The 18,718-nt window shown below is 41.2% G+C and overlaps 1 protein-coding gene across 5 annotated transcripts in view; it reads right to left on the bottom strand.

Moving 5' to 3' along the window:
- Positions 1-1,277: 1,277 nt before the first annotated feature.
- MXD4 (MAX dimerization protein 4) overlaps positions 1,278-18,718 on the bottom strand; it is a 38,056-nt gene continuing 20,615 nt past the window's right edge. For all 5 annotated transcript variants that reach the window (XM_051617101.1, XM_051617103.1, XM_051617104.1 and 2 more), the window contains 3 exons: positions 8,113-8,227; positions 5,649-5,808; positions 1,278-4,094 (listed from right to left, as the gene is read on the bottom strand). In XM_051617101.1, coding sequence (XP_051473061.1) covers positions 3,946-4,094; positions 5,649-5,808; positions 8,113-8,227 — 424 coding nt within the window. In that variant the 3' untranslated portion in view covers positions 1,278-3,945. The remainder of the gene's footprint in view (positions 4,095-5,648; positions 5,809-8,112; positions 8,228-18,718) is intronic.

Genomic DNA, 18,718 nt, shown 5'->3' with positions numbered 1-18,718 from the left:
AGTCAAGAAAAGTAACACTGTTTATGGTCAGGAGAAGTATTAAGTCTTTAAGTTGCAGGCAAGTTATATTACATTTTAATTCTTTTTTTTTTCCACCCTAAGTCTTAGACTAAGAAATTAGGATAGAAACTCATCTAAAACTCACCAGAAAAAACTGTCCTCATGGATTTTTGAGGACCATTTTATTTCTGCTTGCATCCAATCAAACTCACTCTGAACTCTCTTTTTTTGCACAAGACAATACAGGATCTGGTCCCCGGGCAGTGATGTACTGCAGAGTTTCTACTGGCCAAGCCCTGCCCTTTTCAGAAGATAAATAGACCAGCCGCAATGGGCCCTGGGAGGCTACAAGTTGGACAGGGAGAGGATGGGAGTGAAGGAGATTCATCCTCTGAATTGCAGTGGAGAATCTGCAGGAAAAGCTAACAATTTTAGGCTTTTTTTAAATGCCTCTCTCCTGTGATGACAGAGTGCACTCACAGAGCTAGAGGAAGAGCTGACACAGGAGCCACAGAGAGGCAGACATCCTCCCAACACCTGCGGGCTGCAAGGGAAAACCCTTCCTTTCCTCTCCCACCAGGAAGCAGGCCAAACCACTACGCCTCCGTAAAAAGAACTGCTCGATGACTTCATCTCTCCAGAGCCTTTTCCACAGAGGAAAAGACCTAGCAGCCCTATAATCTTGTCCCTATTCCTTCTTTTCCTATGTGGTAACTGCAGAGAAAATAGATGTAACTGAACAGTGGTATCTCCTCACCTGCTAGAAGCATGGTTACAACTCAGAAGGGCAGAGCAAGGCAGGGGCAGCATTGAGTCTGGCAGCACACAGTGTGCTTTTTGCAGTCAGGTTGATTGCAGAGACAGGTGTGTGTGCACACAGGTGCATGCATGCACACACACGGAGAACACACACAAATGCCCAGCTTAACAAAATTAGTACAGCACTCCTGGCATCCCAAGGAGCTGTGGCCACAGGCAGCACTGCGCTGGCTGCTCAGCAGCAGGTGAATCGGGTCCCTGCAGAAATGTCAGAGCTGCTTAGGGGGCAGGCAGCCACTCAAACCAGCCTCCAAACCCCACACTTGTAACAGTTTTGCCACTGCCTTTAGCTGGGCTGCTTCTGTCCAAGCTGCAGAAAAGGGGCCTGTGCCTGAAAATACCACCTTAAACTGGGCTGTGCTTGAGGGAGAATGACACAGGCAGTACGGTGTCTTTTTTCTTTACCAGCATAATAGCCCCCAGCTGTAATAACTTCAAAAGGAAAAACAAATAAACCCTTTTTATTTCCACTCAAGATTATTCGAGTAATTTTTATTGAAAATATAAGATCTACAAAGCCATGGATACCCAGCGTGGAAGAACTCATTAAGTTAGCACATTCATCTTTAAAAGGAAAATTTCAGGTCAACCTAAGGTACAATAATGTTCAATTTAAAATCTTGTTTTTTCCTTCTGTAAGTTTCAAATCTCTTTTCATTAGGAGGTTCTGTGCAAGAGCTGCTTGTCATGAAAGGAAACACTTTACAATTCATGAATATGTTCATTATATAATAAATGAACAGCAACAATATACTAGCCTTTTTTTTTTTCCTGTTAACAGTCGCGTGTTAAAGTAAACTCTTGTTGTTTGTATTTTTTTTTTCCATGATTTGGAAATTAGTTACATATGCACCAAAGGAGCTAGTAATTTCTGCTGCTTGTCAGCTACACACAATGAGTATATTGCTGTGTGCTTTCCCCAACAATGAGGATTTTAGTAATATGCAAGGTGTATAGAACATAATACCAAAACCTGCATCACAGAAAAGGTTAATTGTTTTTTTTTCAGCTGCCAGAGTTTATAACCTTAGGCCCCTCCCCAGAGCCAAAGCAGGGATGGCCCGCCATTAGGTTATGTAAATTAAACATATAGGTTTTCCTTGTTGGCAAGTTCCAAGCAGTAAGCGAGAGTGCAAACAAGGATCTGTAAGCTGCCACAAAATGTATTCGTATTTCTACTCCGTGTTGTAAGAGCCAAAGGGAGGACACGTATGTCAGATGTTGAAAGAACAACTGAATCTTTGTTTTTCATCATTATGGTCAGTCTGTCATGAGGTCTTGTATCTGAATGCTAAATATGGCACCACACTTGGACATCCCATAGCCTTACACAGTACTCCTGTGTTCCCCTAGCCACTGAGCACTGGTCTCACAGAGACCCTGACTTCATAAGCTAACAAAATACAGATCTGGGTGCTGAAGAATCCAAATGAGGGCTTATACAAAGACAATTAACCCTCACACCAAAACCTAATTTCATGATTTTACTTAAAGCCACACTGAATCAGTTGTGAGAGGGTGAAGATATAAATACACCTCTCTGCTTCATCTGTAGGAAGGTGGACAACTGACCATTCGAACAGAGGGTCTTGAAACAAAGCTTAGTTGTCCTTTAAACAATGAAAAGGAGAGGCATACATAAATGGTCACCAAGGCACAATATGACAAAGGTGAAGAGTCCCTGAGACTCTGGTCTGGGTCTGTACCATTCCCCTCCCTATACAAGTAAATGAGAACATTTAGGAAAATATAATACAAAATCTCTTACAGGAAATATAGACTACACTTGCTAAAATCACTTCCCTAAAAGTGTTTATAGCTTTTTTCTTCTTTTTTTTTAAATTTTTTTTTCTTTTTTTTTTTCCTTCTATTTTTTTTTTTTTTTTAAAAGACCTTCTTTAAACAGATAATGCAAAGACTGGTCCATTTTTTTCTTACCCGGCAAGCCAAGCTCTAATGACTTCACTATGCAGAAGTTGTATTAAAATACATCTTCATAGTATTGCTACAATTTGGGTAAATATGTTCTGAACAGCTTGATGAGTACTAAATAAACTTTGCTGTTTTACAGCATACATTTTACATTTTTTTGCACTTTTTTAAGAATAGAAAATGCAATTATAGTGTGCAAAAGAAAAAGATTAATTATCTTCTAGCTGAATACTGTAATTTTAAGCCATGCCTTCCATAAAAATGTATTGACATGTGTAAATAGAAAAGAGAAAAAAAAATACAAGCAGAGATTTAATTTCCTTGCAAGGAAAGATTAGCTATCACCAACTGGATTGCTTGAGTTCTGTATTCTTCAGACAAAGAAATGAAAAAAAAACACCCAGAAAAACCACTGAAATGCTTCAAATGTCATCCGTTCCATGACAACAGGTTAAAAACGCAGCGTTGCTTTCTGTTAGTCCTGTTAACATGGATAGAACGATTTGCTGCTGGTTGGATATTGAAAACAAAAAAGCAAAAGAAAGTTGAGATCATCCCACATGAAGTCATTATTAGAGCTGGCTTTTCCCCCATTTTGAAGTACAGTAGTGACTTGCAAATATGACCTTTTCTAAAGATCATCTGAGATTTGAAGATTTATCTGGCTGCTTCACCAAACAACTGCTGAAAGAATTTATTCTAGAGAGCAAGCTATACAGCATTCAAAATGGTTTGGGTGTTGTTTTTTTTTCCATGAAAAAAATACCACAAAAAGTAGTTGTAGGTTCCCATCTCTCCGAATCACTAACACATTGTAGGTTCCATTTATTCTATGTTTGAAAATGGTTTCTGCAAAATCAAAATAACTGTCAAACTCCCTTACACCATGCTTCCAACAGCTTGAATTTAATACTTCTTGAATGGAATGACATAATTTATTTTCTTTAATTTGCAGTATGGCTACATCAAGCTAGCTTTAAGTCACAACTGTACCTAACCACAGTTCTCTGCAGCAAACCCATGATTTACAATATCTAATATTGTGGTTACAGTGCAGGGAACCATGGGTAAGAAACCTCCATGTCAGGGTACTGTGGTTGGGGTTTCCCGGAAGAGTGGCAGTTGACACTTCTGGAATATTCATGTATAAGTGCTTCAGTCAGATGGTCCTGAGTTGAACAGGTAACTCAGGCACTATGAGAGCCTGGCATTCAGTCTGCGGGAATGTGTGTAACCTCCGTCACTCGAACCGCTTTGCAAACTGTAGTGGTCTTCAGCATCACTGGCACTTCCAATACTGTCCATTTCACCTGGAGTAAACTCCATTCCTTCAATGTCTACTTCTAAAGAAAACATAAGAAGGCACATTTTGAGTAAGTTATCATGGGCCAGTGTTGCCTGTGTCAACCAACATGCAGGCAAAACCTGAATCATACCTCATTTTCTGTAACTAAAAAAAAAATTGGAACAGTAATTCCTGAGGAAAGGATCATCTTGTCCACCTGAGAATTAAAATCCCTTCTGTCCTCATCCACATAAATATACTGCATGACATCAATACCAATTGCTGTCCCAAGAACTGTTCCAACCTGTGCCTAGACACTGATCTCTCAAAAAAAGAAGGAAAGAAGACCCTGAGAGGCCACAGTTCTGCAGCACCACTGATAGTGATTCCAACCTCTGCAGGTGTCAGCCAGTAGCAACCGTGGTATAGCCATCTGTCCACTGGTAGCTGCTCTGTGACCAACAGCTCATCTCCCAGGGGCTCTGAAAAAGTCATCCTGTGCAAGTGTTCAGGCACAGAACAACTTCAAATGAGACAACTAGAAACGGTGACAGGCACCTTGAAGAACTCTGTCCTAAATGGAACCAAATGCAGAGAACACTTTGTGACTGTTAATACAGAAAGTATTTTAAAATTTCACAATAAATGATGTGGAATTAATTTATTCATACAAATTAATTAGGACTGATAAAATATTTTTTTCCCCAAGAAAATATGCCAGCCTTACCAATAATTACTAAAAATTCAGAAGATGAAATGGTAGTTGTTTAAAAAGCTGGCAAAAACATATGCAGTATAAATAACTTTAAAAATACATGCAGTATTAATAGCTTCAAAACTGATAAAGAAAAGAAAGTTTTCTACCGTAAAAAAGATGCAGTAGTTTTTTATTCTGCAAATCACATAATGGATCCATTCTGTCTGGTCTTTCTTGCGAGCTTCATTTTAGCTCTAAATAATGCTTTCACTGAATCACAGAATGTCAGGGGTTGGAAGGATCTCTGAAGATCATTAAGTCCAACCCCCTTGCCAGAGCAGGACCAAAAACTAGGGCAAATCACTCAGAAAGGCATCCAGACAGGTCTTGAAGGTCTCCAGAGAAGGAGACTCCACAACCTCTCTGGGGAGCCTGTTCCAGTGCTCTGTAACCCTCATAGTAAAGAAGTTCTTCCTCATGTTGAGGTGGAACTTCCTGAGCTCGCGTTTTAATCCATTGCCCCTCATCCTATCACTGGGTACAAGTGACAAGAGCTTGTCCCTGCCTTCTTGACACCCAGCCCTCATGTATTTATAGACATTAGTTACATGCCCTCTCAGTCTTCTCCTCTCTAGACTGAAAAGCCCCAGGTCTCTCAGCGTGTCCTCATAAGGCAGGTGTTCCAGTCCCTTCATCATCCTCGTAGCCTCCACTGGACTCTCTCAAGTAGGTCCCTGTCCCTCCTGAACTGGGGAGCCCAGAACTAGACACAACACTCCAGATGTGGTCTCACTAGGGCGAAGTAGAGGGGGAGGAGAACCTCCCCCAATTCACTGGACACGATTTTCTTTCTTCCCTGCTTCCCTTTTCCCTCCTGCTCCTGCAACTCCTTTTGGGAAGCCCTCATTCCATTACCTTGTTCAGAGTCAGTGGATATTGTTGATCCCATGCTGTCAGTGCGGATACGCTCCATGCCCTGCACGGATAGCTGCTCCAATCTGCGTTTGAGGTAGCGGTGTTCCCGCTGTAATTGTTCTTTAATATTTAGAGCTTTTCGGTCCTGTTCTTCCAATTTCTTAAAAAGAGGGAAAGACAGTAAGCCAACAGTTTTTACTCGTGTTAAAACATAAGTTCATAGAGTCATAGAATCATCCTGGTTGGAAAGGATCTTGAAGATCATCCAGTCCACCCATAAGTGAATGAAGATCATAAATTAAATCAGGTTTTTTTGTACCATTCTATAGAGCTTAGTACAATTTAAGCTGGGTAAGCCAGAGCTGAATTTGTTTTACAATAAGGTACATGGGTACAGGGAGGAAAAAAATAATCCCTCAGAGACTCTTGCCACCAGCAGAAGTTCCTCAGCTAAGACCGAATTATTGTTGCCTTGGTTATGGGGAACATTTAAATCATTTCGTCAGGCAAAACTGACATCATCTTTGATAACCAGAGCACAGCTCAGGTTTCAGTCAGAATGTAATGCCTCTTTTGGTGAAATAAGAGACTTATCACCATAAAGGAACCACTGCAAGCCTCCTGAATTGTCTCCCTCCTACTGCAGAAGATGGCAATTTTTACCATTTAAAAAGCTTCATTAACAATAACCAGTATCAATGACATATATAGGAGGAGGAGTTTACTAACAATCCTCTTTATACTTGCATTATTTTTCCTTGAACTGTTGCAGAAGATAGGCATCATATGTGGATACATGATGTTATAATAAGAAAGGGGGTTGGTAATCCACATACACAACAAACCAAATGTGCCCAATTGATCAGATTTCCTTTTCCTGTATTTTCCCAGCTCCAATCCCAAAAGCTACCAACTATTTTAGGAATCAACTCAATGATTCACATCCAGGAGACCCAATTTCAGAGCAAGTTTCAAAATACAGGAGTGTGTGTGTGTGAAAAGTTCAAAACTAATGACTGTATTAGAAATGGCAGACAGGCATTGGCACGCTCGGGCAGTGCAGCAGGGAGGTAGCTGACCTGAGGAAGAGACGCAATTAAGTGGCAACCCAGTTAGGGTAGGGGCCATTAAAATCCTAAAAAGAAAGCTAAACCTTTAGTTACTGTTTTCAGAAAATAACTACTGTGCACGATGGACCTGGAAATAATCTGTTTCTAGCTTTTTTTTATCAGCAGCTGAAATGGTAACGACATGGCTAATCTCTCACACTTGCCACTTATAAAAACAGTTTTTCAATTTGTATGCCTAAGCCCATGAGAGGGGGGCAAGCCAAGACAAAAACCACATGCAGTGCCTTTCACGCATGTTAGCCTGAATTATAAACAAGAGGCCAAAATCTCAAATGGTAGAAACAGGGGTTGCCCAGCTGGAGTAAATGTGCTTACAAGAGCTGAAGAAGTAGCTCACTAAACTTGCTCACAAGAATGGTTTTGCTTAAAATAATCCTTAATACTTTGTATGAATTACACCCATTTCTGCAACTGCAGTGAATCTTAATGCTGTACAACAGCAGGCCATTCTCCAAAATATTCCAACATTACTGGCAGTGTTCAGCCTCTCTTGACACTTTTCTTGACCTGTTTCCCTGTAACGTTGAAAAAATGCCAGATGAATAATTATAGAGCCCTGGACACAGCAGCACAAACCTGTTCTTTAACTTTTACATTTAAATACTTGTTTGTCCTATTTCTGCACATAGTCCCATTCCCCTGAAAATGATGACAGTGAGAATGGGAGAGAAGGTGTCTTTGGAGAGAGGAGGCCTGAGGAGTAATTCCCTTTGAATTACCTGTGCAAATGTATAACCTGCACTCCTGCTGGATCACAGTCAAGATTTTGTTTTGGTTTTTGTTTTAAACTTGTTACACACAAGAAACACACAAGGGGAGCAGCAACTAGCAGGAGACTGCGAGACTGCATTTCATTTTTTGTTTCTTTTAAATATTGTCAAATATTCCAGGGTCATCAAGATGTGGGATGGGGACAAGGCTTACTAGTAGCTATAATCCCTTTTACTCCGGTAATTTTTTTTATCATCTGGCCTTTTACATGGAAATTAATGCTACTGTTTCATGCTACTTTGTTCAGTCCTTAAAAATTAAATGGAAGAACACCCCTGATACATACATACTCTTTTTTAAAATGAAAGGTAAAGCATTAGTAAGTAAGCAGAAATCAAAATCACTTTTTTTTTTTTTCATGTATTTGAGACTGCAGGATAAATTACTAAACACAAAACCTTGATACTCTGACTGAAACCCTTGCAACTAATAAAGGCAAATGTATCCAGAAGACTGGACATACGGATATGGATTTTGTGTGGAAAACTGGTTCCCTCTCTATGGATACACATTCTGGAAGATTTTGCTTTAAAAGAAGTAAAAATATGGATGAATGTTTTTACCTTGATATGCATCTTAGCTCTTTTCAACAGACTTAGAGTGGTGTGTCTGGTGCTGTCCGGCCCGAGAGGCACAAGCTGTTTTAGCTGTTCCAAATATAGCCGCAGTTTAGCCCGCCTGAAATTATTAAAAATGAAGAGCATTGTAGTAAAGTTGCACCCGAACAGCACATCCTATATGCAAACACCATCTGTTTGCAGGATCTCTGTGCAGAACTCGCTTCAACCGTGGCTTCCTTTCCCCTCCCTTTGGCAAAGTTTCAGACTGAAAGGTCACTTGTAACGCAGTACTGCTGCTTGGCACATTCAGATAGCAGCTTCATACCTATGTTTCAAAGCATTTGTCTAGTTAGTCCCATCTTAACAGAGGGAAGTAAGCTCAGAGATCTAAGAAATCCAGGGAAGTCTGCCTACTGAATTCACAGCTAGGTAAGTAAGAAAAACTGGCACTTCACTCTGGCCCAGTAATTCCTGCAGACGGTGGAGCTGTGGGAGGGAGCAGGGAGGCTGCAGACCCGCATTCCCCCATCAGCCCTGCCTGGTGCCATACACAGACGTGCTCCTGCTAAGAAGGAAAGGGCATCCATGCAGCTCTGCACAGCTCAGAGCTGCTTCCAGCCACATTTTATCAATGGAAGGAGATCCTGATCCCCCTTCTCCTTCCATATACAGGCCTACAGTCTCCCCAAGAAGGAGACATTCCTTTTCTCGCTGTACAGCCAGCACAACCTTTACTATGAACATGAGAGAAAATTGTTCCAGCCACAGTGGGTCCTGTTTACTCCGTTGCTCCTCTGCAAGTATCACTACTGCTGCTCTTAACTCTCTTTCCCATACTAAAGACATCAAACCCTTCAATAAAAAGAAGTTAAACAGCAGAGTATTTCGACAGATACTTGGTTTCCAAAAATTCTTCCTGTCTTTGAGAAAGAAGCTGGCAATACAATAGCCCATGAAACACCTGCTTCAACGAGCCAAAACAAGGCAGTGGCAACCCAACAACAGTGTGAGTGTGTTTCTACAGTTAAATCCAAAAGAAAATCCCTCTGTGTTTCAATGCACAGTCTTGAACAGGAATCCACACCAAATCACCTTTCAGTTTTGCTTCGAGATAGAAATACACATGGAAGTGCATCCATGAGCAACAACTCTATGATCTTCCTGTCTGCTAGCCTGTTACAGACTGAACAAAGCAATCACCTGGAGAACACCCACGTCCCCCATAAAGCAGTGGTAAGAAGTGAAGCAGATCACAAGTGTGAGATGAACAATCATCTTTTCCCAGTCTACTCGATGCTGCATGGAGGAAACAAACTTTGCAGGGAATTTAACACTTCTGGTCAAGAAAGAACTTTCTTTTGAACAATCAGTTCAGAACAAGAATTCAGCAAAAGGCAGCTGAGAGTTTATTATGTACCAAATGATTAATTACTCATGTGTAATTGGAATTATTAGTGTAATGTGAAAACAACCTGAGAATTAATGGGGAAAAACCCAAAGCAAAAAAAAAAATCTAATTAAAATACAGTACAGTAATGATTACACACTCACACAGTTAGTTCTAGCTGCCTATAAATCAGCAGATAGGAAGCCAGAGTATTTCTATAAAACTGTTAATTCTTTCTTCAAGCCACTTAAATAAAAAGAAATATTGGTGAAAATGTGATTCTCCAGGCAAAACTGATGATAGATTTTTGTTCGTTTGTTTAGGCCTGGGGTTTGTTTTTAAATATAAGGCTCTAAACTTAACCATATAAATGCTTTTATTTCTGCAACAAAGACTGGGGTAAGTATTCACAAAACCAGCCCTATTAGAGTGCAGAGTACCCCTGTGGCTGTTAACTTAAACTGGGACACTGACCTTTAAAATACTGAAATACCAGAATTAGGGACTACTGGCATTTATAGAGAAGATCCTAATCAGGTAGGTTTTTATTTCTGTGTCTATAACCTCTTAGAACTACCTGTTTTTGTGTTTTTAAATAAAAACACCTGCTTTGGGGAGTAAATTCAAGTGATCTTTTTGTTTTTTAAATGGCCTCTAAATACACACGCAATCATCTGCGTCACTCAGCACAGCTTGGATCCAACTGTATTTAGACAGCTGACAAGAAAGTGGGGACTGAAGATAAAGGAGGATGTGGCAAGGAAGAGGACAAGAATAGTATCCAACAAGTAAATGGAGAGTTAAATACATTGAAATGGAACCAACTCTATACTTGCAGTAATGAAAAGTCTGATAAGTAATATACAGAGCTAAGATCTACTTAATATTAATCCTGGAAAATGTTAATGAAAGCAGGCTACATACTCAACTAATCTACCTCTATTACTATCTGAAGAAAGTCTGCTTACCACAGGGAGAAAATAAGGAATTAGTGCACTTCTTTACCATCAGCAGGGCTATTAACAGAAACCTTATCAAGATCCAGAGGGCACAGCTGTGTGTCTTTTTAAAGCACTCATTCTTGTATGCTACCTTGCAGCCAGGTAAAGTAGGACTTTACAGAAGTGCCATGAAGAACACAGGATGGAAGCTAAGAAGAGTATTTTAACTGACTAATGAGAAAAAATACAAAGAGCTAAATATATATTTAAAAAATGCTTTAAAGCATTCTCGACATTAACAATTAATAGCACTAAATGTAATAAACATACTTACTAAAAGACCTGCTCTAACTTCACTTTTTTTTTTGTAAAGGGACTTGTTTTGTTCAATTACTCATCACCCATTAATCCATTAAAGATTTGAAAGCATAAGCTTTACATACAATTAGATAAATGCAGGCATGTATATGTGCCTTGTAACACAACAACTCATCGACTGCATAGATTGTAAATGGAAAAAAAAGAAAAAAAAGAAAAAAAAAGAAAACCAGCCCACCACAGTTCCTGTGGCACTGGAGTAAATATCCCCACGTTTTTCATTTTGCACTGCAAGAATGTAAGAAAACATTTCAGGCATGTTATGTTAACAGATCACACCAGCAGGAAAGGGGACTCAAACTTCACGGCAGATAAGTTGTCACGTACAGACTCTGCCAGCACTAATTTCTCTCTTTTTCTGCAGGGACCTGACAGCTTTCACTTTTCCTTGGCTGGCTGTGACCGCCGCAGGAGGGAAAGGCACTCACAGAGGTAATCACAGCCGGAGCTGCTTTGTGTTTTGCAGTTCATGCCTTAAATTCCACCTAGAAAATAAGCAAAAAAAAAACCCCCGCCTGGTCTCAGAGCAACAGGGCAACAACCTCTGTGCATGAAATGTGGTTGAAGTTTGGTAATCGCGGTCTGCCCCAGCTTCAAACCCTGACGCTTACACCTTTGCCCACACAAAGGGTGATGTCAGGCCAGGATACTGGGGCCCACAGAAGTGGGCACTTTTCTCACCTCATGTGGGTACACAGAAATATCCCGCTTGTCGCTGCTACTCAAGTTATCAGAGAAGGTAAGGGTCTGAAAAAAGCCATCCAAAATCTGAATTCTCAAATCAGCAGCTCTCCATTTTGGGTACAGCCCCCCACTGCATGGAGAGAGGTGCGTGGGTGACCTGTCTCTGATTTACCACACTTTCCTTTCTGCCAGAAGATCACAGGGTGTCAGATGTTCAAAATTTCAGTGCTTCTCCGTAAGTGAGCTCACAACATGGTCCTGTGAAACTCCATGATAGCTATCTTAATGCTTAATAAAAATGAATTACTAACCCCACAGTCTTGGCTCCACAGCAGTGACCATGTCCAGAAGCAGTCAGGTGGTTCATCACCTTCACATAAAGGAGAATGTAACTTGTTGACAGCTAATGTAACAGGTACCAGCTGGAGTTCCCTTGAACTGGTTTTTAATCCATGAAAGCTGTGATGGGCAATACTGGCAGGTATTTCTGAACCAGTAACAAAATGAACCCTGGAGCCCCACAACTTGGAGGGACAAAGCAGCAAGTTAGGAATTTTGTCTTAGTACAAGGGCATCCACCACAAGTTCTGTTAAAGACCACTCAGTAACTTTAGTCCTCAGAGACTCCAGTTTGGTCCAGTGCTTGGCTATGCAAAGTCAGGAGCAAGTTTCTGCGTTTCTCAGAGAAACTACAGTTTACCACTTCTCCAAAAAAGGCTGCCATGTAAAAGGGAATTAAGGTCTTTGATCCTAACCAATTTCAAAATTGTGTTAAATGACTCTATTAGATAATGGTCAGTAACCTTCACTGTAATGTATAATATCGCAGGTGCAAACCCATTTTAGCACACCAAGAAATGGAATAGTCAGATACAGAGGAAAACCAAAATAAATAACAAAGCCTCTCATTTGCACTAGATAATTTTCATTCCAAGGAAACTGCAACAACTCAGGAAATTTCTACAACTACTTGATGGGTGGTTGAAATGAGAAGAAAATATTTCTTGGTGTGGCCAAGTAACATAACGAGGCAACAACTGTGAATGGGGAGGTTCAGGATGGACATTAGGAAGCTGATTTTTCACTAGGGCAGTGGTGCACAATCAGAAAAGGCTGGCAAAAAGCCTGCAGAAGTGGCAACCTCTGAGTATTTTCAAGATGTACCCAGACAAAGCCATCACCATTCGGAGGTCCCACCAATCAACATTTCTACAAGCATTTAAACTATGGATTCCTTGTAAAGCTGTAGCATTCAAATCACAAAATTACTCTCATTGACTTAACAGCAAAAAACCCCAACCTAATGGTGCAAATTAAACTTGTGCCAGTCTGATCCATATAGAGCTGGCAGGTTTGTGAAGTGACCTGATCCAGCTGCAGCCCACAGGGCTCTCCACAGCCTGTTTAGGTCCAGCACATCAGACAGATGTGGCCTGTAGCTAGTCAGACAGCAGATAATTGTTTAGGCAGCAGTTGCACAGTTTTTGAAAGCAGAAAAGTTGTATTCCCTAAACCATACAAGTATAAATCTGTAGACCTCTTTTGTGGGAGGGAACAGCATCCATTGTTTACACCACTGATCTGCACTCAAAGCCTACTGGAAAGGCAGAGCCTTCCTTTGGCAAGTCCACATCCAAAACAAGCTGCTTAGTCCACAGGGAGGCATGCCTCAGCCAGGCCTCAGCAAAACTGAATGGCCACAGACTCTCACAGGATTTTACAGCATGACAGTGAAACATGGGTTGTCAATCCTGCCACCCTGGCTGGGCAGTCCACCCACACAGAGCTGCCACCAGCCTTTCATGCCTTAATGGTAGGTAGCATGGAGTAGGCAATTCCTTGAAGCTGCACCTGAAGACCTAAACAATGGTCCCTGCTGTTGGAATTGTGCCGCTGACTGCCAGAAATCACTTTCAGAAACCCTCAAGGGGCCACGCTCATCTCTTTCTCAACCATCATGGGCAAGAGGATAAAACTCACTAAAGCAAAGTTAAAATCATGACAGTGTTCACTTTGCATATCCTCACTGTCTCAGTCCACAGCCTCCCCAAATTAAAAGAATGACTCTCTCACACGTACACATGCTCTTGTTGACCCGAAGCTGGGTGTAATAGGGAAGAAGCAACTCTATCAGCAAGGTTTGTCATCCCGTGGTAAGTGCCAGTCTGGTCCACACTCACTCCTACTAGCAGATTGCTCAGTCAATACATGAAGCTGTCTTGGCTGTACTGGAAGATGTCTTTCAGAGCTGCAGCATCCCCAGCTGATAGGCAGCAAGGCTGGGAACTAGACAAAAAGCCACTAAATGCCCATATTCCCACACTGCATGCTCCGAATGTCTGTTCATGCTGGCTCCAGCAGAAACTGGCTGGGTTAGACAGAATTGCATCAACATCCACAGACCAATGTACCTCTCACACCACAGTTTATCAATAGAGCACATATGGGCATGAAACAAAGCTTGCCTCACAAGAAGGCCCTAACTGTGCTTTCTGCAAAATGCTTTCAATGCTAAAAATGCTTGCCTGGCTGAACACGTGTCTGTATTTCAGATGTCCCAAATTTAGTCTCCTAAACTATCTGTGTGTACAGGAGGTTGACATACTCTCAAATCAACTGCTAAATATACTTGCTTGGTGATGTTCCGCAAAGAAAAGGACACTATAGCTCAAACACTCATATTACATTGAAAATGCAATCATTACGAGCCCCACTAGTGAGAACAACAGATATAATTGAAATAGATGCAAAAAAAAAAAAAATCCAACATTTCTGTCCATTAACCATTTCAGCCCAAAAACCAGACAGCCTCAGACCTGACTGCAAGGCAAATTCAGTCCTACTTCACAGTGTTTCTAATAAAACAACCCCCCAGTTCTGAGAAGATAAAACTATTTGAAATTAAACTAGAGGAAGACAAAAATGTGTTACAAACTGGACAGAGTTACAAAGCATTTCAGATTCCTTCCCCCACGTTTCACTTTTTTTCCAGATTCAAACCTATCCCAGTCCTGGTGCTATGCAATGAAGTTAATACACAAAGGTTTAAATATAGAGCAGATACTAAATTTTACATTGTTGCATAATGTCTGTGTAATCTGGCTTAATAACATACACAGTATAAAGTCCGAGAAGAATCTCTGAACCAAAAATTCACTTCTGGAGTCAAATGTTCTCCAGGTACATTGTGAACCAAAGTGGTCTGGGCCAAGCCCACATGCCTGGGTCAGACACTGCTGTGGTGAACTAATGGTTGTGTTTTCTTCCTGAAGAAAGGTGATTTTCTCTCCCTATCAGACATGAAATTCAGCACAAAATACAGAAGTGAGCTAACTGCAATCTTAAGATGCTTGTGTTTTTACAGGAAGACTCTTCACAGTTTTATTTATGAAATGCAAATACTTGCATACAGGGAACACTCAAGTTTTATACAGAAAGACTGGGCAAACACAGAAACTCAGGATCCTCTGTGACACACCCTGGTTAGGATGAACACAGAGAGCATCATTATTTGTAAACATATCATAATTTCAAAGTTTTTAAGAGAAGCAGACCAGCAGTAAAAACTTCCCCATGGTAACTTCAGGATTCACTTGCCACCAAGGTAAAATCAGAGAGATGGACTCTGCTTGCCTTCTGATTCCAACATCAACCCTTTCTTACTAGAGCCTGATGCAGCAAGTCAGGACCTCTTAAGGGCTTCAGCTCTTCATTTTGTGCACAGTCACACTCTTGAGCAATTAGACAATTTTGCTGCAAATGGCTTTAACTGTACTGAAAATTAAATGTCTTTGTATTGTTTTTTATACTCCTGGATATCATATAATGTAGGTACACATGATTCTATGCCCCACTCTACTTAGTAGAAGTTGGTACTCAAGCTTAGTTGCCTCACTCCTCCTTGGGCTTACACTTTTTTTAAAATGTCAGGAGTAATAAATTTACAGCTCAATGATACTTTTTATAGGCTAGGAAAGATGATCCTGTCCTAATTAAAACACATTTGTTTATAAAGGCATTTAGAGATTATATATAAACTTCCATCTCGAGATATCACAGATATTCAATCATACAAAAACAGCTCTGAAGAAACCTCTTTAGTAATGGTCCAGACAGATTTTTAACATAACTTCAGCAAAATATTAAATGGAAGATAACCCTCCACTGAAGTATAAAATTCTGTCTTTTCCATACTTATTTCAGTCAGAAACACTTTAAATATTTTCTACTTTAAAAAGGATATCTCAAATATGTGGTGGGTTTTTTTCCAAAAGAGGCTCCAGCTCATACTCAGGCTGCACAATCTATTTTAACTACACAACAAATTTGCTTTAGTGAAAAGGAAATAAAACCTCTTAGTATTAAAGCACTGTACCATAGCAAGGCACTCAGTGTGCCCATTGCTATGAGATGTGTGAAATGCTTGCTCACAGCTGAGTGCCTCAGACTCAAAACCAGAAAATTCAGTAGTGCCCTTGCAGCAAACCTCTTGCCTTTGTATTATCCAAAAGATAAGCCAAACACCAGCGTTCTGCAACAGACACCTTTTTTTCTCCCCATATTAAGAACAAAATGCTGAAGTTTGTGCTGCAGGTGAAGATTCATCCATCACATTTTTTGCCCACGTTTATCATCTCATTGAGGCCTCTGCAAGTAAATTCAGAAGCAAAGCCCAGGAAGATGCTGAGGCAACTAACAGGCAGAAGCTGCAAGTGCCTAATTGCAGTGATTGTTAGTGAATTACTGCAATAGTTCCACACTCACTGCAACCACCTGCTTTATTTAACTTTGTATTACCTAGGAACATGCATTTGCAGAGTGATGAATATTTCTGTGCATCTGATTTGCTATATTGGAACCAGCCAGATAGCCTCAGCAGCCAGGCAGCTTGTGGTCTTGGGGTATTTTGAAGTGTCAAAACCCAAGACATTAACTGCCTAGGAAGGCAATGTCTGCACGTGGATCTCACCACAGCTTTCAAAGAGCCAACAGTGCTATGAACTTTGTCATCTGCAAGCTTTTATGTAACTACTGCTCAGATGTCTCTGGTGCTGTCTCCTAACGCTAAGGAAGTCAGAAGAAAACCTCTGCTCTTGCCTCTTACACCATTTCAATGTTTTGTGCATTTTATCACTCTGAAAAGTATTTCTCTATTTCACTATATAAATGCACACTGCAGCATTCACAGTGCATTTTATTTACTTTCACTTAGTGCCACTTCAACCCATTTGCTGAGTCAAGACTCCACAGTCTAACTCTGCCTTTTTACCTTCCAAAAGCTGTGCCTTCTTCACATTTTAGAATATATGCATGAAACCAGAACTTATGCCTACATCTTTCAGCAAACGTAACTTAAGGGAAGTATCTGCAGTGCCACAAATGTATTCATTTTTGGCCAGCTAAGCTTCTTGGCAGCAGTATGCAGAAAGCTAGCTGGGATGCAAGCTGGGGACAGGTGAATACTGTCTGGTCTGTGAGAAGGAAGATGCCTGACAGATATTGCTGCGCATGTTGCTTCTTCCCCTCTCTCTCCCTTCTCCATCCCTCCAGAAGCTCCCTGCTGAATGCAATGACAGCTGCCTGTCCTACATTACAAGCACTGGGCTACATCAACACTTTCTGATCTCTCAAGATGCCTACAAGCCCACTTTCATGCTCCTTGTGCCCCAGTTTCCACCTGAGGGGTGAGCTGTGGTGGCCTAAGTACTGCCATAAGCTACGGTCAGCAGCTAAGGTGGGCAAACAACAGCAACTCCTGGGGCTTGTTTTGGCCTCGAATGACATTGTAAAGCAACCTGGACAACAACAGTGTGAAAGACCTGACTGAAACCCCAGAAGTTGGCAGCCAGCCAAATCACCCATGTGCTGTCCCCTCAGGAGTGTATCTGACAGCAGATGCAGACAGACTGATGAGGGTCCCAGAGCCATGTCTGACTTTGGCCAGGTGAAGAAATAAAATTCCCACAGCTACTGCCTGATGTCATACTGTTCCTCGACCTTCTCCCCATCAAATTCTCCTCCTGCTGCAGAGTGAGCACAAGCTAGCTGTCTGAGAGGCACGCCAGGAGCAACACAGGCAAACCCCCCCCACTGCTGCCACCCCACCACACATTCCCTCAACTGCCTGCAGACCAATGTAACACAACAAAACCAAAATACAGTGGTTGGTTTCCAACCAGTCCTTCTCCTCCATGGGCTGGTGGCAGGCACTCTGAGGAGCACTTGTGCAAGGCAATGGACAGGCAGGACCATGTCAGCAAGGACTCCAGGGCAGGTGGGATGCAGCAGCTCTGACTGGTTGGTGTTAACTGCTGGGGAATCGCAGCCTCAAGCTCTGCAATACTAATATCTGACCACCTTCATCTCCTCTCCTTGTTTTTTTCCAGGTTCCTCCCTGCAGCCAGGCTTGTCCTCACAACTTCCCCCAGGCTTCAGCCATCCCACTGTGTCAAGCTCCTCTTAATGGAAGCGCAGACATGAAAGGTTTAACAGCCTTGCATTGTCTTGGGTCTTGGAAGTAACAGCAACATGCAGAAATTTGAGATGTGCTTTAGGAAACACATGAATAGAAATTTACAAGCTATACAGGGATTCCCAAAGGCATCACAAGCAGCTGGATACAATTTGTCTATCCTGGATGGTCACCATCTCAAATTTACATGTATAGGATTCTCCATCCTTTGACCAGAGGCAGTAAAATCTCTGACCTTGCAAGAACGTAAGGCAACAGAAATCAAACATTATGGAAACAGCTAAAATCCCCTACAGTCAGTTTTTGCCATTGTATGGATTTATTTTCCCCTGCAAAATAAAAGGAGATTCCAAACTATATTTTAGAATTGCAGCCTTCAAGTTGAGCTCATCTACAAATAGCAGATTTCTGTAATTTTCAAGTCTATGTCAGACAAATGTGAACTCTTATTACACCTATAAAAGAGGAATTTCTGTTTAAGGTGTCTGCTGTTTTTAGCCCTGCTATTTATCTTTTAACATTTACCTTAAATGCTTTTAAGCAGTAGCAAGAGAGATTATGTCCTAGTACCACAAGCTCAGCATTGGACGGTACCAACCTAACACAGGGAAATTAATAAAGAGCCATATGGGGAAATACACCAGAAATGGAAATACCTTCATGCACACTTGAAAACAGAGCCCACCAAAAATAATCAGCCATACTTTTAATAAACATTTAATACTTCATTCACCCAGCCTTCCACCC

Source organism: Apus apus, chromosome 4 (assembly GCF_020740795.1).
Source record: "Apus apus isolate bApuApu2 chromosome 4, bApuApu2.pri.cur, whole genome shotgun sequence".
In the NCBI taxonomy this organism is placed as follows: Eukaryota; Metazoa; Chordata; class Aves; order Apodiformes; family Apodidae; genus Apus; species Apus apus.
The sequence above is the reverse complement of the archived record's forward strand: the minus strand, read 5'-3'. Positions and strand labels throughout refer to the sequence as shown.